Source organism: Glandiceps talaboti, chromosome 9 (assembly GCF_964340395.1).
Source record: "Glandiceps talaboti chromosome 9, keGlaTala1.1, whole genome shotgun sequence".
Classification (NCBI taxonomy): domain Eukaryota; kingdom Metazoa; phylum Hemichordata; class Enteropneusta; family Spengelidae; genus Glandiceps; species Glandiceps talaboti.
Genome location: NC_135557.1, coordinates 23,345,812 through 23,371,593, shown reverse-complemented (window position 1 = coordinate 23,371,593; position 25,782 = coordinate 23,345,812). Strand labels below are relative to the sequence as shown.

Sequence of the window (25,782 nt, the reverse complement as noted above, 5' to 3'; positions counted from 1 at the left end):
TTGTGTTAATTGGTGACAGAGACATAGTGATTGATTTATTATTATGGAAAATGTTTACTTTCTAAGGTCTTGACAATTACACTAAAAAAGACTTCTCCTTTGTATTGTTTTGTCAAACAGGATTTATTAGCTATTGTTGAGTAGGCAGTTACTGTAGTGGTCGTTTGAATGTTTGACATACAGGGACACAAAATAACACATTATAATTATGATTTATTGGCAAGGACTGTTCAAATTTTTTGCAAGAAGAGAGAGAGAGAGAGAGAGAGAGAGAGAGAGAGAGAGAGAGAGAGAGAGAGAGAGAGAGAGAGAGAGGGAGGGAGGGATGGAGGGAGGGAGGGGAGGGAGAGAGAGAGAGGGGGGAGATGACCAACACGTACAACTTAAAACTCCACGTCAAGGTTTACACTGGGCTTTTTTTTCTTTCTCACAGAACACCGACCTTTACTTTGAATTATAACAAGGTCAAAAGCGTTATTACAGTTGGTTCAGAGTAAATAAAAATGACTCATTTCTCAAGGAAATCCCCTCCCTGAAAATAGATAATCCCTGATTTAAATTTTGACTTTATACGTGGCTAGTGCTAAACAATATTTTTGGCCCAAAATGACACTTTCGTCATTAGGCCGCTTTAAGTTTAATCCCTCCATCCTGTATCTTACTAGGAGATTATTTAGGAGACCTCTGTCTGTAAAATCAAATATGACCAAAATATAAGGTGCCAATCAGACGTATATTTAAGCAAAGTATATATGTATCTATTTGTGTATTTGTCTGTCTGTCTGTCTGTCTGTCTGTCTGTCTGTCTGTCTGTCTGTCTGTCTGTCTGTCTGTCTGTCTGTCTGTCTGTCTGTCTGTCTGTCTGTCTGTCTGTCTGTCTGTCCGTCCGTCCGTCTGTTTGTTTGTTTGTTTGTTTGTCTGTTTGTTTGTTTGTTGGTTGGTTTTTGTAGTTTAACATAACATTTGTTGTTAATGAATAGCTTTTCTTATTCTCATGTACAATCATATCAGTATTGCAATTCTATCGCTTCTCCCTTCGTCAAATGTGTTTGTTATATTCATTAAACTCATGTTACATACATAAAAAATCCTCTCCATAGATCTGCCCTGACAAAACTAAGGATAAGTTCACACAAACTAAAATAGAAACAGGTAGACATAATAAACAAGGCATAGCCAGTAAAACATGCCCCATGTGCCAAACCAATGAAACTGAAGATGAGCAACACTTTATCTTAAACTGTAAAATGTTCACGGACGAAAGAAAATCAATATTAGCACACTTTAAAATATGGCCCCCAGATTTGACAGACACTTCGAATTCCCCCTCACCCCTCCCAACATTAGCCCTCCGACCCCTATCATTTTTTTTCAATATAGGTATTATATGACGGTTGTTCATTCTGGGTCCCAGACAATCATGATTTCTTGATTAAGTATGTCATCGAAACAATCATGTGGTAGGTGTGCCGGGTTAGCAAAGTCAATGTCGGGCTATCAGACATCATTTTGTTTCCCTCTATGATATGAATGCATTCGATTTTGGTCACTTGTCTGTGATTGAATAACGTGTCTTGTCAATAGGTCAGACGGTTATTTACATTAGTCAACTGTTGAGTGTTTTACCTTATATAAATAACTGTTACCAATTCGAAATTACGTGGATTTACTTGTCACTCTGGATTATTCCCATTTTCCCACTGAGAATTGTTTTCTAAATTCAGTACTATCGGGTAAGAAATTGAACATTTGTTTTCACTATTTCATATCATGTTGCCATGACTACAGTCACCTCGACTCGTTCCTATCATACTGGACCAACCGCGACCTTTACGCACTGTTAACCAGTTTTAATATATGTGTTATATTCCTCATGTCTATTGCTACTGTAAAATGACTGAAGGGAGTACCACATTTAGACCGTATATTACCACAAAATATAACCATATCTTAATTGAATTTGTTTATTTTGGGCAAATGGGGAATTATGTAACTTTAATCACTCACGATCGTCTCCGCTGACAGGTGGTTAGAGCAACCCAGTAGACATTTTCCTATCTACATAGTATGTTTACTCAGCTACAGTTCCGATGTTCATCATTGACTAATAAGATATCAAAACATGATAAACCGACTGTCTGGCAAAGGCTTCAACCGTTAGTTGACAAAGTTCACAAACATTTTGACCCTGTGTAAATTATATTGCAAAACAACAGAAATGACGCACTGGAGTAAAGAAACAAACACATGGCTACCTCTCCGGGAGAAAAGTCATCTTTGTTATAAATATATGATCATACAATGCATGTAATACTGCCATCATATGAACCTCATCTTTTTGTTTGATTTTGTCATGTATGTATGTGGTTGCGTTTCAGAGAATTTAGAAAAGAATGGCTTGCAACATTTTTGAAGATGATGTAGCTTATTACATGCAAATATTGCTTGAATATTCTTGTATATATATTTGCGTATATTTGATTTAATCGGCAAGATAATGTATGGATATAAAGTGCAGACTTCAAAATTTATCGAGGAGGGGATGGAAACGAGTCTGAGTCTGAAATAGACAAGCGCCTCCATATAGTTATTAGAGATTGTTGGTTGTGTCGGGTTGATGTGTATGTGTAAGGTCAAATGTCAAAATATTAATCAGGAAGCAGTCTTCGTAGATAAGATAGTACCTACATGTACCGTTTCAGCTACGTATATTTATCACGTGATTTTGACTGCTGGATTTGACAAATTTCCGCGTTTTATACACTCATGCACATTCAGCTACTTTCCAATACGTGAATGTATTGACCATATTAAAGTTGCATACGGTAACTATATGAAGGGAGTTTTCTGAAGGATTACTGTCTTTAAAGGTTTTAGGTCATACACGTATCTAAGATACCCGAAATACTGATATTACATTGACACCACACTGTGGTTAATGAGTTCGGGTCACAAATAAATTATACCTAGGTGAGACATACACAGGTGTAGTTGACAACCTTTACCATTACCAAACGATTAACACCGGCGACTAATGTATTTAGAGGTGAGATAAAATTTAAATTTACGTGTGGTTTTTTTCAAAAAGATAACCACAAAGATATAAATAACATTGTGTGTGTCAGCAGTATGACCTTTTATCAAGAGTCGCCGATGTCGACATTATATATTAGAATTTCTAATCACCATGGCTATAAATGTTTATTGTACATGCTTAGGCAAGGTAAAAGGTGTATAAATTAAATAAACTGCAAACACAGCATATCATACCAACATTTCACAGAGGGAATATTGGTTCAAGTATAGGTTGCACTTCCTGGAGTGTAATTAACGAACAAAATGAAGAAGAAAGAAATCCAGTAATGAAAATTACCCCATTTGCCATTATAGAATAAACAGATTATAGCTCCTGGTTTGTTTTATGGGGATTAGTTACTCTAGTTTGTCAGTCCACCTGCAAACTGAAGTGATTACATTTTAAAAGTCACCCTTTCTAAAACCGTTACGGTAGAACAGACTGCTTACGTACAACTTTGGAATAACATTTATAGGTGACGTATTGACAAATATATACACGCAGAAATGTGAATATAAGTTGCAACTGATAGGAATTAACATGATGACTTTAAATGACATTATGACTAAAAACTCTCAACAAGTTGTCTTCTGTTATTTATATGCTACATGTACTCCCACTTCAGATGAAAATATATCTAGTCACTGTACTATGCTACTTGAATAGATAACCCATTTAATATTGGAATTTACCCTCATGCACAGATAGCAAATAGTGTCTGTCTGTGGATTTGTGGTGAAACAGGCCTTGGTGATGCCATAATTAACTTTTGACTTGTTTCCGCGTTACAAAGTCACTAGGTGTGGACGCCGAACCAGGCGTTTCCACTAGTCTCTGTAATTTGATAAAAAAATGACACACTTCAGAACATGGAGTCAATAACATGTACCAGGTCCTGCACATATTTTGTATGAAAAGGGTCGTCTCTTTGGATAAGCGCTTATATTCAAACAATTATACAAATTATACAATGATTTGTTTATGATTGGCAGCGACTGTTATTGCTTGTTTATGAGTCATATGCTTTAATCATTATTTTGTGTGCTACTTGTCAACACTGATACATGTAGATGATCTTCAATCTTTGTTGCAAATAAACCTTATTTGTTTAATTGGGGAAAAAAAAAAACATGAGTCATCGTTCGTGTTGGCATTAACCCAGGATCAATATCTGTAGAGTTTTCCTTGTTCCGCGTTCTTTGGTTTCCATGTCATATCGATAGGTACTGCAAGATTCCGGGTAAGATAATATATGGTACCGACCAAGGACATAATTGGTCAATGTGGCAATGACCGATGGTGTGCAGACATTTTGAAAGGGGCACTGCAGTCGAATGAGAGAGAGAGAGAGAGAGAGAGAGAGAGAGAGAGAGAGAGAGAGAGAGAGAGAGAGAGAGAGAGAGAGAGAGAGAGAGAGAGAGAGAGAGAGAGAGAGAGAGAGAGAGAGAGAGAGAGAGAGAGAGAGAGAGAGAGAGAGAGAGAGAGAGAGAGAGAGAGAGAGAGAGAGAGAGAGAGAGAGAGAGAGAGAGAGAGAGCGAGCTGTTCAGTTCACAGGCAATTTCCAAGCTTGGTCAGGGGAAGAATGACCTGGAATTTCAGCGGGCAAGATATATTTCAACTGTAAGATATGGGGAAAGGGGAAGTCAGTGGGCAAAGCGGGCAGCTTTCGATATTTTTATTCAGGAAATTAGTGAACAAATTTTACTATTTTGACTACATGATGTAAATTAATTGTGTAATACAATATTTCATTTTTGACCACGTGTGCATTGAAATTGCAGCACAATCTAATATGGCAACATACAACTGTCAATACGTGTATATTAGAACTAAAAACTGTTTCATTATGAGTAGATCAAATACCATCCTGAGTAAATCTTACATTAGGGCTTGAACGAATAGTGGACCGAGGCCATATGTCTGGTAGAGGGTAGCGGAGAGAGGGGAACTTTGGCGAAAATTGAGTTGAGCGGGCAGTGGGCAAGCAAATCTGGCGGGAGGACAGGTCATGTAATGTCGCACTGGGAGGGCACCAATAAATTATACCTAGGTGAGACATATACAGGTGTAGTTGACAACCTTAACTGTCACCAAACGATTGACATGGGTGACTAATGCTATTTATAGGTGATATGAATTGAGAAAAGAGATAATTTACTTGTGGTATGTTTAAGGCAGATAAAGATAGAAAATGCACGATGCGTTGTGTCAGCATGACCCTTATCATTGAAGAGTCGGCGATGATATCTGTTAGAATATGTAATTATCAGATACGAATGTCATTTCATTTCCATTATTCAAACATTAAATTTGATAATATCTCTTTATGCATATATTTATGTCAATGTATTTCCATTATTTCTATAGAATAATTCTATCAAAACAGAATTGCTATGTTTTCTTTCATTTTATTCTGAATGGCATAGGTCCTGTGGGGGGGGGAGTGAGAGGTAAGGCAGTACAACAATATAATGATAACAGCGTTACCAAATGACAAATGGCTTTATGATTTGTTTTGAAAAATGTATTCGGTGAAAGTTGTTATCAGCTTCTGGAGAAGCATTAACACGAGAATACAGTTATCTAAATATCCAGTTATTCAATCTCTGGTAGTAACAATAGTAACACGTTTGTTAGTTTGTTTGTTTTTGTAATGCGATGTACCATTCCTTCTATAGGTGAAGCACACGTATCTAGTTATTCTTTTCACACATACATACATACATACATACATACATACATACATACATACATCCATCCACCAACCCACCCACCCACCCATCCATCCATCCATCCATCCATCCATCCACACATACATCCATCCACCCATCCATCCATCCATACAGTTGATAATCGCCTTAGATCATTTCTAAATCGCACCAAAATTTTATATGATCATCAATATGGCTTCCGTCAAAAGTATAGCACAAAATTGTCTGTCGTTAACATATAGTAAATTATCTCCTAAAGCAATTAAACGAAGGTAGAATTACTCTTGGCATTCACATACCTACCTACCTACCTACATATATACATACATACATACATACATACATACATACATACATACATACATACATACATACATACACACACACACACACACATACATACATACATACATACATACATACATTCATTCATACATACATACATACATACATACATAAAAATATAATATTTCACATCAGACCACACATAATGATGTTGTAGAGACGGGTCATATGTAGCCTCAAGTTACACATGGTGCCCCTTCAATAGATAACCCATTGTGACATTACATGTGCAATTGGAATTTACCCCCACACAGAGATAACAATTGGTGTGTGTCTATAGATTCGTGATGAAATATGTACTGATGATCTACTCATTAACTTTTGACAAGTTTCCGCGTTACGAAGTAACTAGGTGTGGACACCGAATCCCGCACGATTCTATAAATCTGTCAACAAGAAGCAACATCCAGTATTTCAATAGATCAATACTGAACTGGTTATACTGAAACTCTACATTGTAACATTTAGTCGAATCATAGAAACTGTCTACAAGTAAATGTATAGCTGAGATAATTATTATGTTGATCACCTTATTGGTGGAAAAGACAAAGTCAGTCTTTGCGAAAGTGTACCTGCATAGTATTGTGAATTAATATGTCGACAAAAATGCATTTTAAGTGAAGCACATACAGTGTATATCGTAAGCAATCAAACTTTTGAATAGCATGGTAGTTTAGCCACGTGTTATATGATGTAATCACTGCGTGGAGTGTTATTTGTTACATACAGGTTGTAGTTTGTCGTTATTCCATGCTGTAAATAATGTTTTATTTGTATCATTAAAAATGAAAAATACGTGCCACGCCATAACGAGAGAGAGAGAGAAAGAGAGAGAGACACACAGACATAGACTGAGACAGACAGACAGACAGACAGACAGACAGACAGATAGGCAGACAAACAAACAGACAGACAGACAGACAGACAGACAGACAGACAGACAGACAGACAGACAGACAGACAAACAAAAAATGTGTGGCGACGTTTGGAATATATGATATTTGGGTTGTTGTAATTTTTTACATATTTCATTTGTCTAAATATTAGTATAGCCAGAGGATCGGGTCTGGATCTAGTAACATTTAACATTTAACATTTATTTCATTTCTAAAGCGCTTCCTCTATATAGTATAAAGTGAGCTATCAACGAAACTTTTAAGACACACTACTAACTATTAATCACCTATTATAATTACCCGTCCTTGATAGCAGTCATAAAAGGATGATTGTCTGAAAGCATGTCGGAACTCGGGAGCTCAAGTGTTATGAATGGTGTTTTTCAAAATCTGCATGCAGTTAAATATTACCCAATAACAATTGACTCAACTTGGCAAACTTGAATATGAACGCACGTTGGTGTAAAAGTACTGTTACTGTTACAATGACATACGACTGTATTGGTGAAGTTTATGAATAATATGCATGAACAGTCTTCAGGCGAAAAATTTTGTCTTTACCAGTGTTTCTTTTCAAACGAATTACATGGCTGTGTATATTCCCCTGTAGCCTTCTTGATTTTACCTACGCAAACAACCCGCCAAAAGTTGACGTCTGACAGAAAGTTTTAATTGACAGTATACAGTGAATTGCTTCATGTGGAACTTTATGACAATAGTCCATTATAGTAGTTCAATTTAGATCAGACTTACGGAATAAGTCGAAAAGTCCATGAATCAACAAATTAAATGGCAAATGGAGAGTAAACAGGATTAAATTTGAAATCCACAAGATGTTGCAAGCTGAACGGTTATAAAAACATGTTTTTGTTCACGCTAATTTATGTTTATTTTAGAGGTACCACAAATCAGAGACCTCTGATCAGTTGATAAATCAGCCTTACTCTTACAATGATGAATACTCACAGTGTCCAAATAATCGAAGTAGTTGAGAATGTACAATGTATGTGTAACGCTGAGAGGATCATAATTTTAATTTTGAAAACATGATGACTTATGTTCTGATCTACATTACAGTGTGGTCTCATACATCCAGGATATACAAAGGAATTTTAGCATGTTGAAATCTGACAGTTTCAAACCTTCCGAGTAGTCTATTATACTGCTTTGTTTTAGAAAATGATGACCCGTGTCTTCTTTTGGTTTAAAATAACTGTATTTATATTGAATCTATAAATTTTGAGTTTAAAGTGGACATAAAGATGAGAATTTGGTATTTATTTTGGATTTGTATTTGGTAAAACAGCTTCACCATGTTTTTCTACTTGAAAAAATAATGCAAAATAACATATACCAAGGCCATGTTCATAACTCATACTTTGCAAAAAGATGCACAAAGTGTAAAAAGTTCGTTATTGTACGTACAATAACAAACATTTTACACATTGTTTAATGCTTTGCAGTTTATTGAGTTGCAAACATAGACTTGGTATATGTTATTTTACATTATTTTATCAAGTAGAAAAACATGGTGAAGCTATTTTATCAAATGAAAATCCAAAATAAATACCAAATTCTCATCCATATGGCCACTTCAAGTTGACTGCAATTTCCTCATTTCATTCTGATGCATAGTGAAACAATACAGTTTCGATTCTGCAACCGCACTTATCATCATACTGTGAATGCGGAACAAGGCAATTTAAAAAAAAAAAAAAAAAAAAAAACTGTAATTTTTTCAATTAAGTTTTGCATAACATTTTGTTTTCATCTATTGAGATAAAGATGATTAAGAACTCGAATCGTTTGTTGATAGTCAACAGGCAAAACATACAAATCACACGTGTGCCTCAGACTAACATTTGAATGATCAATTTCGAATTTGAATGTTTGTAAACTTGGACTATTATTACCTTACGCGAACACAGTTCATCTTTAATGTTGTAACCGTGTTATTTTCTTTAATATTGGCAAATTTGAAAAATATTCGTATGTGTTTGGAAACAATGGTATTGTTTAGAAATCAGCTAGAGACAGACACACACAGACAGACAATCATATATACATACATATATATAGACAAACAGACAGACTGACTGACAGACGGGGGAATAAGCATGAAAAGACCAGAGTCAGACAGGCAGCCAGACAGATAGATAGACATACACACACACACACACACACACACACACACACAGAGTAATGGACAAACAAACAGACAAACATACAAACAGACAGACAGACAGACATACATACATACATACATACATACATACATACATACATACATACATACATACATACATACAGACAGACAGACAGACAGACGGGTAGGCAGACATACAGGGGAACGGACGGAAATAAATAAATACATACATACATACATACATACATACATACATACATACATACATACATACGGAGGGACGAACGACAGACAGACAGACAGACCGGCCGGCCGGCCGAGCATCGAATCTACAATAATGGGATTCTAGACGAGACTTTGATACTTATTTCTGTCACAACAGAATGATAGGAGTTTAATTCTAACTACGATATCTTATCACGCTGTTAAATCTTTAACTTGATGCTCGGGTTGACGGTAAATACCATCAGTGTTTATGTACATTATTGAGAAATTTATTGTAAATATTTCAGTATTCGTCCGTGCCCTTTTGCTACGTTTTTGATCTAAAACTAAAGTGGTTGCCTCGCTCCGATCCGGAGCAATACTATAACTGCAAACTGATCAGCGAGTGCCGGAGGCACAAGCAGTTCCTATCAGTACGCATTAGTATTCGGTGTTACGGAGCCAGGCGACAACTTTGATTTAGATGAAACGTAGCAAAAAGGCACGAACGACTGTCGACAGTCTAAGTAAGAACCGATAACATTTGTTTGTATATCTGCATTGGTGTCAACCTATACTACACTGAATGTTTACTTTGGGCGTGGTATATTGAGTGTGATTGTGAACATAATCAGTAGCTATAGAGCTTGATTATACACTGAAAGATGTCGGACTAATGTCTGAGACAACGAGCAGCTTTAAAATTGAATGAATGTGACAAAGTTAGACACAACTACAACTGTAAAATCCAGAAGCAAACATTACTATCTGAGATGTGTGTGCTCCCATTTTGAATACTTATCGTGTGGGTAAATGCTGGATTTGTCATGGAGGTATACCTAGGAACTGATTCTTCCTCAATTGATTTACTGCATCAGAGAATACACTGGTCTGACTAAATGTTATCCTTATAAATAACGTTCTATTGAGTCATTTGTTGACAGTGAGTACTGGTGTACATGTTACGGTAGATTCAGGCGTTACTCGATTCCACAATTGTATTTTGCTATAGATAGATGGAAATTATATAAATATTTTCTTAGCTATCAATAAGTCATGTGATAAGTTGTTGTTAATACCAAAATACGACCACACTACATTTAAATAATTTGAAAGCTCACAAGGCCTCTAGAATTCATTTATAATCATACACGTAATTGTAAATAAAGCAATGCGCACTAATTATATGTAATTCCAATTCTAATTTTATTCAAGATTGAAGTAAATAAATCACACAAACATACAAATAGTGTCTGAATAAACAGAGTCAGCCTGAGAAAGGTCATGACGTTTCTAAAATATACATACATTTATGCTTTTGAAATATTTATAGATCTTCTCTACAAAATAAAGTAAAACTTCTAACTTGCGTAACCTACGTCCCTACCGTATAAAAATACTTGCAATGAAAATGCAACAGCACTCAAGAATTTGATGGAATTAAGAAAGGTACTGTCAATATAAATTAATTCCCAACACGTGATCTGGGTGTTAAAAAACCCAGAGTTTGCATAGTGAAAATGACGAGAAAAAAAAATTTTCCTCAGTAAAGTTCGTTGACATATATAGTACATTGCAAAGTTGATCAGGTACAGTACAAGCTTCTAAAATAATGTAATCAAGTAATAACAAATATCTATATAAGATTTGATGCACATTGGAAAATAAATTTGTGCAACTCTCATTCAATAAAGTTACATTTAGAATACTACGACCTATTTTATCCTGTTATATATATCAATTGAATATTAAACAAAGCAACTGGAATAATTATTTGAAACTATGCACAATACTACAGTGAATTGCTTAAGCATAGTATTCAATTGTAGCAATGCTAACACACTAAACAATTGTGCAGGTTCAAACTGTCTGTAAATAAAAAGTGTTCATACAATATTTCAACTATTTTGATAATCTATTTTTTCTGTGCTGCAGTTTTAGTGTAATCAATAGATGCGTACATCGTTTCTTCTCCCAGTACCGGCTTGCCCTTTGGCCGACGGATTTTACCCGATCGTGTTAGATCTAGGTCGGCATAAACGATGTCCTCTTCCTTCTTTTCCTAAAAGTTTAACAAGATTAACAGAAACGTACATATTTGTCGTTGTAAATAACGAGAAATGCAAAGGATGACAAATACACAGGCAAGCAGACAATTGGGTAAACACATAGTAACATATTAAAACTGATAAAAACTCCAGAAAGACGCACTGGCAAACTAAACAATTAAATTAATGGAATGAAGATGAGCATAAAATTCTAGTAATCGTCTAAAAAATAGCATAACTATATATGACATTCGGTATACAATAAAATATAGGATAAGAAGTAACATTTTTTTTTGGCATCTGCTGAATTTGTGACCTTAGGTCTACAACGTCAGGCATGTGTCAATAAAGCCGTGACACCTGTCGACATTTCAATGATAATTTACTACACACATATTCAATGCCAAGTCATTATCGCCGCACTGTATCAAATTTTTTATACATTTCCAAAGTCATTACTATAGTATACAAGGCACCCCAGGGTTGAAGCAAGGAGCATAACCATTATGGCTGTGTAAAACTAATTACCAGATGTAAACTGAATGCCACTCAATGCAATTTATAATTCCAACGTAATTCACTTAGGGTTAGTCTAAAGGCTACCCATTTGGTTTGCATTAGAGATGACACGATACCATGTCGGCATTCAGACTACTTAAGGGCGTACATGTTTATTGTTACTTACCGGTTTTGAGGCCTCGTCGAGCTTAACTGAACTTACAGAAACTAAAACAGAGAACACAAGGCGAAATTTAATGGCTTTAGAAAGCTATACCAAGTCATCAGTTTAAAATAATATAGACTACTTTTGTTGTTATGTTTCTTTAATTTACATGAACGAAATTGATGCGGACCTTCAATCAAAGTATCGAAAATAGGAGGTAACGTTACTAAGGATACGTTATTTTTTGCTTCTCAACATCGATACTTACTAATACGTTCGAATACCATTTCAAACATGTTGCATAATTCCTTCGGCCGACTATCTGATGGATTCTCTCACTTGAGAGAAGAAACCCTGTAAGCATGTGATCAACAAACCCTACATATGTTCAAATATAATCAGGATAATTTTTTTGTTCTTGAAAGGAAAGTCCTTGTTTGATTTTAATCTACATAAACCCTGTTTCGTTTGCCCCTTCGCCGCCTCCGACCAGTCTGCAAAATACAAGTAAAAATAAGCAATGAAAGAAGCTATAATACCTTTATCCCCGTCGACACTTGCGGGCAACTTGGCACCTTCAGGTTCCTGAAACTTTAAGACGAACAAATACAGACAGACACATAGATAAAGAAGGATGAATTTAGAGTCAGAGATAAAGAAAGAAACAGAGTTGTACTAGACATAATCCTTTACAAATAGACAATTGATATGTAAGTATGTATGTATGTATGTATGTATGTATGTGTGTGTGTATGTATGTATGTATGTATGTATGTATGTATGTATGTATGTATGTATGTACTATGTATGTATGTATGTATGTATGTATGTATGTATGTATGTATGTATGTATGTATGTATGTATGTATGTATGTGTATGTATGTATATATGTATGTATGTATATTTTCTTGCCAATGTCACTTCTTGTGTACACGGCTTAATAAATAAATCAATAATAAATCAATATGTATGTATGTATGTATGTATGTATGTATGTATGTATGTATGTATGTATGGATAATAATTCACTTGAATGACCTGTTCCAATATTTGTTTAACCCCTCTCTATATCGTTTTAGTGATTATTTCTGTGTCAACATATTAAATCGGACTTACCTTAACCTGCTTCTCTTGCCCATCGGTTGAGAAAGCAAACTCCCCAGCGACATCTTCAGTTTTAGGTGTGGCTTCCTAAATGAAATGGATAACATTTTTAAAAACCTACCACGAGATTGGCATTGACATTACTTAAAATAAACATATATATTATCGATAAAAAAAAACAAAACAAAAAAAACACCACATTACTGACAATATGTAGCAAGTTTACTCGAGGTAACACTATCTTACATCGGTCATGTCTGCCAATCCTTTCTTTTTATTGTGCGTAGCATATAATGGAACTTCGCCTGTACTTTCGTCCTGTTGATTTGTCTTTGTTGTAACTTCCAAAGAGGCCCGCTTGTCAATATCAGTTGTAACAGTCGAATTATCTGTGATAGAAGATCATAAATAGTGTATTTAGTGTACACCGATTTCATAGTCATTACAAATCAACATGAGGTTGTTGTTGTTGTTGTTGTTGTTGTTGTTGTTGTTGTTGTTGTTGTTGTTGTGTTTCGAAAGTAAGATAGACAATATGGACTAACTATGAACTGGAAAAGTAATTATGCATATGGGAAGACGTATACCTGCATATATATTTTCAACAGCAATATTTGAATGCCCCTCGGGTTCAGGTCTATCGTTACCAGTTTCCATCATCTGAACGTCATCGGCGTATGGTATTACAGTACTAAGCAAGATATGAAATATAAAACATTCTCAATTGAAGTTTCATTCATTAAGTCTCATAATAATAAAACACCACTGCAATAGAAATGATAACAACATTTGCAATTATAAAAGTTATACCACAATGACCAAGTGACAAGGAGGAGTATGGCAAATATAAAGCCATGGTATATTTAATGGTGTATTTCTGTTGGATGTCGATACACTTATATATAGATGCAATTGTTTTGTTCGGAGTGATCGCCGGAGGATTTTTTTATCACCACAAGAATGTAACAGAATGAATGTAATATAAGTCTGCAATGGTTGTAGTTGTATGTTGTGTTTTGACAGAAAGCAATCATCTTCACTAACCTTTCATCTCCGTTAACTAGAAAAAAGAAAGCATAATTTTATGGTTAACGCAGTGAATATAATATCATCAGGAGAAATGACAATACATACATGTATTTATACATGAATACTGTTGCATACATACGATTGTTTTTTTTTGTTTGTTTTTTTTGTTTGTTTTTTTTTGTGTGTGTGTGTGTGTGTTTGTCTGTCTGTCTGTCTGTCTGCCTGCCTGCCTGCCTGGGTGTGTGCGTGCGTGCGTGTGTGCGTGTGCATAGTTATGTATTTGTGGATGCCGATACATGTTTAGATATACTTGTGAATTTAATCATTATCTACCTTCAGCAACTTTCTTCTGTTTGTGACCTCTATAGATTAGTACAGCTAAAACAATTATAATGATTATTAAAACTGCAATGGAGCAACTTATCACAATAATCGCTGTTGTAGAATCGTCTTCTGCAAAAGAATGGTCAACAAAGAACGTGTAGAATATATGTTATATGTTAATACGATACAAACAAATATTGATCAGTCTCATCAAATGAGGAAGCCGCAATGCTACAATATACAGTTGTAGTATAATTATTATTTAAATCACAGTTTTAAATACTGACAATCTTGAACTCCGAATGGAAGTTTAATAGCACATGTACATATATGTATGACCTAGGACAACTTGAAAATATTACAAAACACACACACATACATACATTTTACATTACTGATGGTAATTAAAAATACAAAGTTGATTATTATCATGATAATCATAATTACAACCATCACCACCTCCACAGCCCACCACCACCACCACCACCACCACCACCACCATCATCAACACCATGAAAAACATTACCACCACCACCACCACCACCACCACCACCACCACCACCACCACCACTATCACCACCAGTTTGATAAAACCAGGACATTATATACACTTAAATTTACCTGTTGGAATTATTTCGTATTGAAGATAGTCGGGCTCTGATATCTCATTATGCGCCTTACATGTATATGTCCCATAATATGAATCGTCAGCAACGATAATTGTCAGTTTACTAGAAACCGTCGTTCCATTTTGTTCTTTCGGTGCAATTTGCAAATTTTTGTTCTCATTAGTGATCGTCTTGTTGCTTGTATCAAACCACTCTATGTCTGCTAAAGGTACAGCATCAGCCGAGCACCAAACTTCGACTTTTCCACTACTTGCCACAGTAATCTCCCTTTCTTTCTCGTCATCTTCTACAATTGTTGCTTGATCTGTTATTTAAACAAATGGACATGTGGTAAGCTTTTTCGTAAGTTAAATATACATTGGAAAATCAATTCATACCAGCATAAGTTTACTACACCAATGGGAACGTGATATAAAACATGTAAAAATGCAATAATATTAATGCAGTTGTTTTAGCTTTCATTACATTGGTTAAACGTATTACTTGCGTCTCTCATTTGAACAACGATCTTCAGGATAAAGTATGCATCTCGAAAATAAAGTACTTAAATTGTTGGGTTATTTTCGTACAAAAAACATACTGCTGCCAGTTACTGCGATTGGGAAAAAGTCAGATGACATTGAGGTTTTTTAGGTAAAATAATATATGTCAAAGTAATATCAAAATTCACACATTTTAAAATCCAATATCATGGTCGTCGAAAAGTATATTAATTCTTTTTGGAAAGTAAAATAGCTTTTCAAAAGCTCGAGCAACAAGCTTTGACATGGCAAGCTTTTGATATATTCATAAAGTTGATACCCGTCGCGAGGCGCATTCTACATAAGCTTAGTCACGGTTATTCATGTTGACAAAATAAATAATTAAATTATGTACTCACGGTACACAAGAACTGTATCTGTCTCGGTGGTCGCATCTTCACTGTCGTCATAAAACCGTGTCACTGCTCTACACTCAATATCATATATGGCTCTACCTGACCGTTGTATGCCATTTACTGTGTATTCAAGCTGTGTTCCGTTAATATCCGCTGGGATGAATTTGTTGTCCAAATACAGTTCCAAAATATAGGGTTCTGGTACACCGCCGACGGATTCACAGATGATCTTGACATCTTCGCCCTCAGTTACATTGACAGAAGGTAACACTGTCAATGTGACAGTGGAAAGATCTAGAAAATGCGTATGCATTTATTGAAATCGTAGTTATGGCATTTGCTTGTGTTTACAAACCACACACTATATGAAAGAGTACAATAAATGAACAGATTATCATGGATGGAGGCAATCGACATTATCATATAATGTATATGATTATCTGGGTTTTCAATTATCGTCAATTGAGCCTATCAGAGGTGGTGTGGTGAAGAGTGATTTCGAGATTCGTAACAACGGATAGCCTCTAATACTAAGCGCAATATCAGATATTGATCCTATAAAGCCATGTGTTACCTTTTACATGTATGGAGATCCAGCATCCCCTATTGCCCCATTCAGCTTTTTGCCCCTACAATATACTATAAAATTATCAACTACTTACATTCAACTACTAAGTTGGTGATGTTATGACCTATGCCCACAGTGTCATCATGAAATGTATTTGAGGCTGTACAGTTGTAATCACCGGAATGACTTCGATCTGCTTCGTCAATTATATATGTTGGACTATTTGAAAGGTAGTTTCCGTCCAGTGACCATTCAAATTTATGGGGTATGGGATTAGCATCATATACACAATCTAAGGATACGCCTTTCCCTTCAATGCACCTTAACTCTACCCCTTTGACACCCGGAGAATCTGTATTGGAGAAAGCATACGATTAAACAACATTTACATACGCTGGTGTCACTAATACATGCTACGAGTGATTTCTATGAATTAGTTTCCATGTTTTTTACTGTTCAAAAACAGGACTGGTTAAAACTAAAACGTATTGTGTCCTGTCGCAAACAGTATTAACCACAATGACAACTGTGACCCTAGAGATGCCAAACTTATATATATATATATATATATATATATATATATATATATATATATATATATATATATATATATATATACACACACACACACACACACATATATATATATATATATATATATATATATATATATATATATATATATATATATATATATATATATATATATATATGACTTAATGATTACGAACCAACAGGAATCACAGACTAGTCTATACCAGTATCATACAATTGCCCTGTACTCTCTTTTAGTCACGTTTGTTTACAACATACATGCGCAGTTACTCTAGGTTTGTCATGTAGTTATAGTAACAGCTGAGCCTGGTGAAGGTGTGCAAGTCACATTGAAACGTTGCTCATCGCTTCACATTTTGGGATTGGAAGTAAGGCCGACTTTTGAACTGTTTCTTCTCTTCTAGTCACTATTTTGGTATGTATATATATATATATATATATATATATATATATATATATATATATATATATATATATATATATATATATATATATATATATATATATACACACACACATTAAATTGCACATGTTTGTGAAAGCACATAGTGTGTTATTTTGATTAACGGAAAAGAGTACAACGATCGTGTATGTGTATCTCTCAAATATACTGACGAACAGAATTGCTTTACGGTTGAACAATACGATAGGTTATTGCTCCGATACAGAAGAATGTTATACTTACATTGTACATCGAGATAAGTTTCATTTTGTCCACGACCTTTTCTCCCGTCATAATATTCATTAGTGGCTTCGCAAACCTGTATTCCCCATAATGATCGCTGTATGTCTACCAGATCGACTATGTTGTTATTATGTAATGTGTCATCATGGAGGTACCATGTATAGTTAACCTCTGTAGGATTCCCGTCGATTGCATTGCAAAATAACGTCGTATTGTCCCCTTCTTTAAGGATGGTTTTATCCGCAAAAACGTCAACAGATGGTGGATCTATTTGTGAACGGAAATGTTCCGAAGAGGACAGTATGATGTTGAATTAAATGCTATCGATATTTTGCACCTTGCGTCCGATGCTGTGAGGTGAATTTTCAACAATGGGCTCATTTTAAAACCAAGTTATCAACAACAATATGTGGCTGTGGTACATGATTTGCACAGGTTTCTATTAAAAGACAGTTATTTTAATTGGTACAACAAATAATAGCGAACGTCCAGTACCAAGTTTTCTTTAATATCTGTACTTGTTAGGCTGGCTCACAACTTCAAGGTTTTGTTGATTTCGCCAAAATCTCGGTCACTGATCTCAACATAGGGTTATCTCTTTAATTATACAAGGGTAAACAGTATGTTCTGAATGTGTCAATGGGTGGATTACTATTGATACAAGTACTAGGCTTTCTGTTTCAAAGATGGAATCGTATTGGAGCTAAGATTAGGTTAGTTTACATTCAATTTCTTTCGTATAAGAAAGAACTGGGCCTATAGCAATAGCCTTTGCAATCCATCAAGCACAATTATAAAATGATAGAGACTGACGGGTTAATATCGATTTCACACTTGTTGCCTCATTTATACCGTTTGTTAAGGATGTGACAATTGATCATGAAATCCTAAAAGTATCTTGACAAAAACAAAAGCATGTGGATCACATGTACTTCAATTCAATATCTACTTATACAAGAATATATGAAATTGTCACGTTTATTCTATTTTCATTATTTTACTTATTAATTAAAATGTATTCAATCACAAAAAAAATATTCGTAAGTGTGTATACTTACACTGAACGTCAAGATCAAAACTTTGAGAATCACTTCCTTGGCTGCCTTCCCAAAATGTGTTATTAGCGTAGCAGGTGTAATATCCAGCTTGATCTCGACTTTCTACTTTAAACTGCAGTGTTTGTTCATTTTCCAACTCTTTGTCACCATATTTCCAAAGGACTAAAAGGTCATCTAGTGGATTTGCATCGATATTGCAGTGAGCGTAGAAAATATCTTCCTCGACAGTTATTGGAACGAAGGTTGTGCCATGCTCAGCAGTAATACTGATTTCAGGTGCATCTATATATTAAGAATGTAACCATATTATAGTACTGTAATATTGGTACAGTCAAATTTTTGTCATGGAAGCTTTCATACAATAAACTTGTATTTGAAAGACGATGATCTTTGTCGTACCAAATGTCGGAAACAACTGTTTAAAACATCTTTCATCGTTCAAAAAACTGCTGGTAGAGATAACTCACCATTACCATGGGAAAAAATATATCGGAAATTGTTACTTCCCGTTATTTGCTTTTCTCCCTGTTGGGTTATCTAACCAAGTGCTTTGGTGCATGTCTTTCTGATAACAATTTGTGTTCAAATACGATGATTACAATATTTCAATATTTGATAATAATTGACTGAATAGCGTTTGTTTATTTATGTAAAATAATGACAATAATATGACTCATACATGTGTGTTTGCATACTGTCAACAGTGACACGCTCAATGTTTCAAAAATCATAAGTAAAACTATGTTTTCTAGAGATATGCAATACAGACAACTTGTATATTTCTAACGTGCCATTTATAAGCATAAACAAATGGTTGCCTTACATTGAACGTCCACGAATATACTTTCATCGCCGCTACCGGTCGTTGAATCCCAAAATGTATTATTAGCTTTACATGTGAAATAACCAGAGTCATCTCTCTTAACGTCGGTCAGCCAAAGAATTGTTTCATTAGGCGAAATGATATCGCCATTAGGATCACTCCATACTGTATCAGCTTCCGGGTTTGAATCAACTGTACAGTTAGCCCAATAATTGTCCCCCTCGATGACTTTACCTTTGCTAACATCCAAAATCATCACAGAGGGGTCATCTGAAAAAATTACAAGAGGCTCAATAAATTAAAAGCGTTAACCTTAATATTCAATGTTATCCATCTAATTCACTGTAAAAAAAAGTCTTGTTTGACAATATGTTTCCATCAGGGGTAAAGCTAGCTTTTCCAGAGGCTAAGTAAATGTGGTGAGTATTAAACAAATATTCACCCTTTCCTGAATTTATTCACGCTGATATCTACATTATGGGGCTCTAGACAGTCAGACGTGCTAATATCATCTCGTACTACACGCGGACAGAGATGATGACTAGGTGGGTCAAAGGTGGGGTAAAGGTTGGGTAAACCTAGATAAATTATACCTTTCGAAACAATTTGTTTAAAAGTCGTTTTTGTCTAGTATCATCACAGGTAAACATCAAATTTACTCGAACAAATGCTATGTTGTATTATAATTGTAAATTTTAGTAACCCCATACACATGAATGCGTTCGATGAGAACTCGCCTTCATATATAATAACTTCACTCATGTCTACATCACTTTTGGTCACGTTGGAGAGTGTTCCTTCCTTTACTTTTCACCTATGCTACTTGTCAGTGTTTAAAGTCAACTCTACAGGTTTCTAAAAACTGTGAATAGCTTTCACACTATTTACAAAGCATTACTATGCATGTATAAACAACTGCAGAAATGCATGTGTGTGACGGTGTGCATAGTATGTACTTCAATTGTAAAATGCATGTACAATCATTAAACTCATATTCAACTTCGACCACTTCAAAATAGCTGCTTCATTATATTTTCTAAACAAGCACAAACAAGTGCACTTCTTATGATGCTGACTCGACGAGATGTCAACAATGTCGCTTCCAATAACATAAAGTTGTTTGACGCTGTAAATAGTAATTTTCCACTAAGCACAAACACGTTCTCTGTCTATTATCTCTTATTCATTGGTGTATATGGTACATTGAAGAATATTGAGTTTCAGTTCAACAACTTGTATTTTTACTTTAAATATTCACTTACATTGGACGTCAAGGAATATACTTGCATTTCCATACCCATACGACAAATCCCAAAATTCATTCCTTGCTTGACACTCATAATTGCCTGCATGTTTTCTTTCTACGTCCTCAATTAAAAGAGATGGATCTGTCGAGATATCGTGGTCATTGGGGTCTTTCCATTGGGTTTCAGCAACCGGGTTTGAATCTACCATGCAACTAGCCTCATATGTTTCACCGACAATTACTCTACCGCCACTAATATCCTCAATCGTGACGTTGGGGTAATCTGTGGAAAAAACATTCGAATTAGTTTATACCAACTAAGGATAAGAGGTTTGTGCAAGTGATGAAGAACAAAATTTGTCAACTTACAGAAATAAGCAAATAAAAAAACCACTATTACAACAATAACAGCAAAATATCATGGAAACTATTAGAAAGTATATCTTACACTGAACATCCAGTTCAAGAGTAGAATTCGTTTCATCAGCTTTTCCATTCCAATACGTTGTGTTGGCCCGGCATGTGTAAGTACCTGCATTACTTCTACTGGAATCCTCGATGTATATGTCGTTGCTGTGTTTAATATTTGATGAGTGTATCCAAGATAAATCACTCTCTGGATTAGCATCAGCAGAACAGTTCGCATAGTAATTTTGACCTTCTATGACCTTCCAATCACTCTTATCAAAAATGGTCGGTTCTCTTAAAACTAGGAACAGAATTCAACAAGAGTAAGACAGGTGTATAATTTATTATGAATCATCAAGTGTAAACTTTGGATGTATTAATATTGATTCGATAACATTCAATTACAATAATTAACATATAAATAATAACTCGTAAACTATTACTAGTATGTTCATTTTTTTCCTGAATTTCAAGATTACAAGATGAAAGATTAGAATATAAAGTTAAACGTGCAGGATATTATACTTACACTGGACGTCCAGAAAAAGATAGTCTTCGTCGTAGCCGACCGAACCATCGGAAAAGGAATTGTTAGCTTTGCAGGTATATTGACCAGCATCCCCCACACCAACGTTATATATCGTAAGATTGGCCGAAGTGCTTATCAAACTACCTTCAGGATCAAACCAAGCTATGTCCGGTTCAGGATACGCATCGACGTGGCAGGTCGCTTGGTAGTAGTGTCCCTCAATTACTTTACCACCACTTTCGTCAAAAATTGACACTGATGGATAACCTGTTGTAGATAAATTTGCATACGATAAATAAATGAAATATGTCATTGACAATGTTTAGGTCTAACAAGTTATGTTACTATGGCAATAATGTGTTGTCGATGGCATTACATATAAAAACAAATAGTACCTAAAAAAGTAATGTATTTTAAATGACTTTCCTCAAATTACAATAATACTTTGTCATAATAAATGCCCAACCTCGAAAATTATACTCTGCATTCTAAAACATAAAGAATATCAATGCGTATTGCTGTATTGACCATCATGGGTTCAGTGTTAATGCAGGAGGAAACCGGAGTACCCAGGGAAAACCTGCGTTGTTCAGTAGAGTCAAACTGAACGAAACTCTTCTTACTTGCAGCGTGGTAAATTTAATCGAACCCTGAGTAATGAGTAAAACAAACTTACTATATAGGGCTTAATTAGTACTACTAAGATTTATTAACACTTTTAAAAAAATTATAAACGTACATGCTCACGTTGTAGCACGAAGATTTGACATAAACGAAAAATGACAACAACATCATTACAAAACATACTTTCCACGTAAAGAGTCTCTGATGCAGACGCCGTTCCATTTCGTCCGTCTTTATATGTATTGATGGCAAAGCACGTATAAACACCTTTGTCATCTCGTGTGACATTTAACAAGTTCAAATACGGTCCATTATGTGTTTCATCCTTGGGACCTAGCCAATACCAATACGTTATTACTGCAGGGTTACCATCTTCCACGATGTAGCATTCAGCGTGGTAGTCTTCACCTTCTACAACAGTGTTTAACTCATTGTCACTAGTGATGTTTACAACAGCTGGATCTGAGTAAAGTATACAACCTGAGGGTTAGTGTATGAGAGGAAAATAACGTTGATAGTCATGGTGTAGTAGATTTATGACTATAAATTGCTAGGAATTTATTTATAACCAACGTGAATTTACTGATTATTGAGTATTGAGATAAAATATTTAAATCACAAGGATGTGTCAAATAAAACATTTCTCGACGAAATAAACTAAATTGTCGGAACAGGTCCATTGCTGTTCTGGCCCGACCTTTTGCCCATCATCCGCCCCACCCCATGTTGCAATGTCTCAGGGAAGTAAGTTATATATATATATATATATATATATATATATATATATATATATATATATATATATATATATATATATATATATATATATATATATATATATATATATATATATATATATATATATATATATATAACTCGGTGAGTATCAATCTGCTATAAGACAGTGCTCTATACCGCAGTGGCAGAGCGTAATAGTTTTGGTAGTACTGGATCTCTTTCTTGGGTGTAACTCGGAGTTTCACGCATATTGCGATCATCAGACACTCAGAGTGTCTGATGATCGCAATATGCGTGAAACTCCGAGTTACACCCAAGAAAGAGATCCAGTACTACCAAAACTATATATATATATATATATATATATATATATATATATATATATATATATATATATATATATATATATATATATATATATATATATATATATATATATATATATATATATATATATATATATATATATATATATGGATAAAGGCCGTTGTGAAGAGATTAGATGTCTGGGTCATGATCAGTAGGTAGGCAATATATCTATAATGAAATGATATATTTACACTGAACGATCATAATAGTGTCATCTGCACAGTTCATATCCCTTTCTTGATATGGTGGTAGAGTTTCATGCAGTAGACAACAATTTATAATACTCCCATTGTCATATTTATTGAAGTATGTTATCCATGTATTGATAACAGTCTCATTTTCTGATGATGTCACAACATAATCCTGCAGCCAAACCAGCTCTCCTGGAGGTACAGCCTTCTCAACTGAACAATTGAATGCCACGTCATCTTCTTCTACGACGAAATTTGATGGTAAAATATCATACTTTGGACTATTTTCTGTAACATCAAGACATGCAATATTTATACAATCATTGTCATTTCGATTTTATTCAGTTTTATATTTTATCGGGAGATCAAGAGATGATTTAAAATGCTACAGAAAGCAACTAAAAGAAAAATATACATTGTTATATATAGAATGGTAAAGTTTATTCAATCCTGTTTAATTTGTTGTATTTCATTTAAAAAAAGTAAATGTATCCCTCTTTCATTTATTGTGCGAAATATGCGACATCTGATGCCATTATGCTGTGCTATGAAATCGAAGCAATACATTTGCACAGCAGTGGACATTAATATCGACCTCTTTTAACTAAATTCGATCGAGCAAGTTGGTTTCGAGTGAAAAAAACTTACATATATTAAGTACTTACCTAGTACATGAAACATCACTAACTCGTCGAGGGGATTTATACCAGTAACAGAACACTGATATTCATATTCCATATTTAACATAACAGAGGGGATTTCCAGATGATAGGTGTACTCTCCGTTATTTTTTATTCCAGTTACAGAATATCGTGGATCTGACAAAGTATCACCAAATGATATTATTCTATAAATTCCCGAGTCATCATAATATCCCCAACTACCGGTTTCAATGGTGTGGTCAATGAAACTGCAATTCAGTTGAGCTCTATAGTTGAGTAATCCTATAGTCTCAATCGGCTTCTCATCAAACTCGATAGCTGACACTAATGAATGAATATATTAACACAAAATCAGGTGTACCAAAGCGAAAAAAGAAGTCAAATGTACGCAGTTAATAATCCTTTGATTTTAACGATTACTGGTAACGTATGTGGTTTGCGCTTCATGTCATTTTTTCCCGTCGCCAAATTCAAGAAAAAAGAATATACTCTATACGTGGTTCAATTCCCAAGCTTAAATTTACAGGTAGATTAGGTACAATTGATTAAATAGTACTGCATTTCATTAGAAAAAAAAAATTGCCTGTCAGTTAATGGGTGTTGTCGCAATCTTACCTTTCCGTTGAAATACAAGACAGATAATCCAAAGTTTGATCCATTTTGTAGACTTCAAGAGGAATACAGCACTGCTGCTAGCAGTTCTCCCGATCATAATGACTTTAGACTCTATTCTGATAAACCTGAATTACTCTCATCTCCAAGATAAATAAGAACAGTATAAAAGCTTTCCACAATGCCAAAACACTTATCGAAGTGAAATTGGCGATGTATGAACTGGTGACCACTCGTGTGCCGGTAACAATTACGTACTATTTGTCTTGCTTTGACATTAGGTTAGGGTTAAATAGGTTAACACGAATATTAATTATAGAGGGCGCTATATACTTGGTCAAGTATGTTCATATGTTTGCAGGTATGTCTGTGTCTGGTAGTCAAGTTGGTTATTGGACTGGATCAGTGTAATGTATTGACAAAGATATTTCATTATGAAATAATCAACACATCTTGAATGATACAAAATTATTTGACTATATTACAATACTTGTGGAGTTAATTTCTTGACAATTTGTCGATAGTGCGTGCGAAAAAAATACATGTTACTATCTTTTCTGTGTTGAAATTTTAGATAATTATATATTGATAATAATGTAATAATGTTGATTTTTATAACGCTTTTTCCCATTCTTTGTTAAAAACGCTTTACGATTATTA

At 34.7% G+C, this 25,782-nt stretch overlaps 1 protein-coding gene across 1 annotated transcript; it reads right to left on the bottom strand.

The window, feature by feature from the left end:
* Nucleotides 1–11,293: 11,293 nt before the first annotated feature.
* LOC144439994 (hemicentin-2-like) lies at nt 11,294–25,222 on the bottom strand. Its single transcript, XM_078129222.1, has 21 exons — nt 25,126–25,222; nt 24,514–24,834; nt 23,849–24,136; nt 22,734–23,030; nt 21,927–22,193; nt 21,438–21,698; nt 21,006–21,272; nt 19,744–20,013; nt 18,921–19,202; nt 17,863–18,129; nt 16,717–16,974; nt 16,058–16,324; nt 15,170–15,481; nt 14,558–14,677; nt 14,240–14,255; nt 13,783–13,886; nt 13,442–13,584; nt 13,208–13,282; nt 12,630–12,681; nt 12,112–12,152; nt 11,294–11,440 (listed from the first exon to the last, which is right to left on the bottom strand). Exons 1-21 carry the CDS (start codon nt 25,220–25,222, stop codon nt 11,294–11,296), a joined length of 4,152 nt encoding a protein of 1,383 aa, XP_077985348.1.
* Nucleotides 25,223–25,782: the final 560 nt, after the last annotated feature.

What these genes read in the sequence shown, in the direction of transcription:
- LOC144439994 (XM_078129222.1), bottom strand. Translation starts at nt 25,222, where the DNA reads ATGATCGGGAGAACTGCTAGCAGCAGTGCTGTATTCCTCTTGAAGTCT. An exon ending in TATATTCCTTGACGTCCAAT is followed by an intron (nt 20,014 to 21,005) that starts GTAAGTGAATAT and finishes TAATTTTTTCAG; the next exon opens with ATGACCCCTCTGTGATGATT. An exon ending in GATTGGCAGACATGACCGAT is followed by an intron (nt 13,283 to 13,441) that starts GTAAGATAGTGT and finishes CATTTCATTTAG; the next exon opens with GAAGCCACACCTAAAACTGA.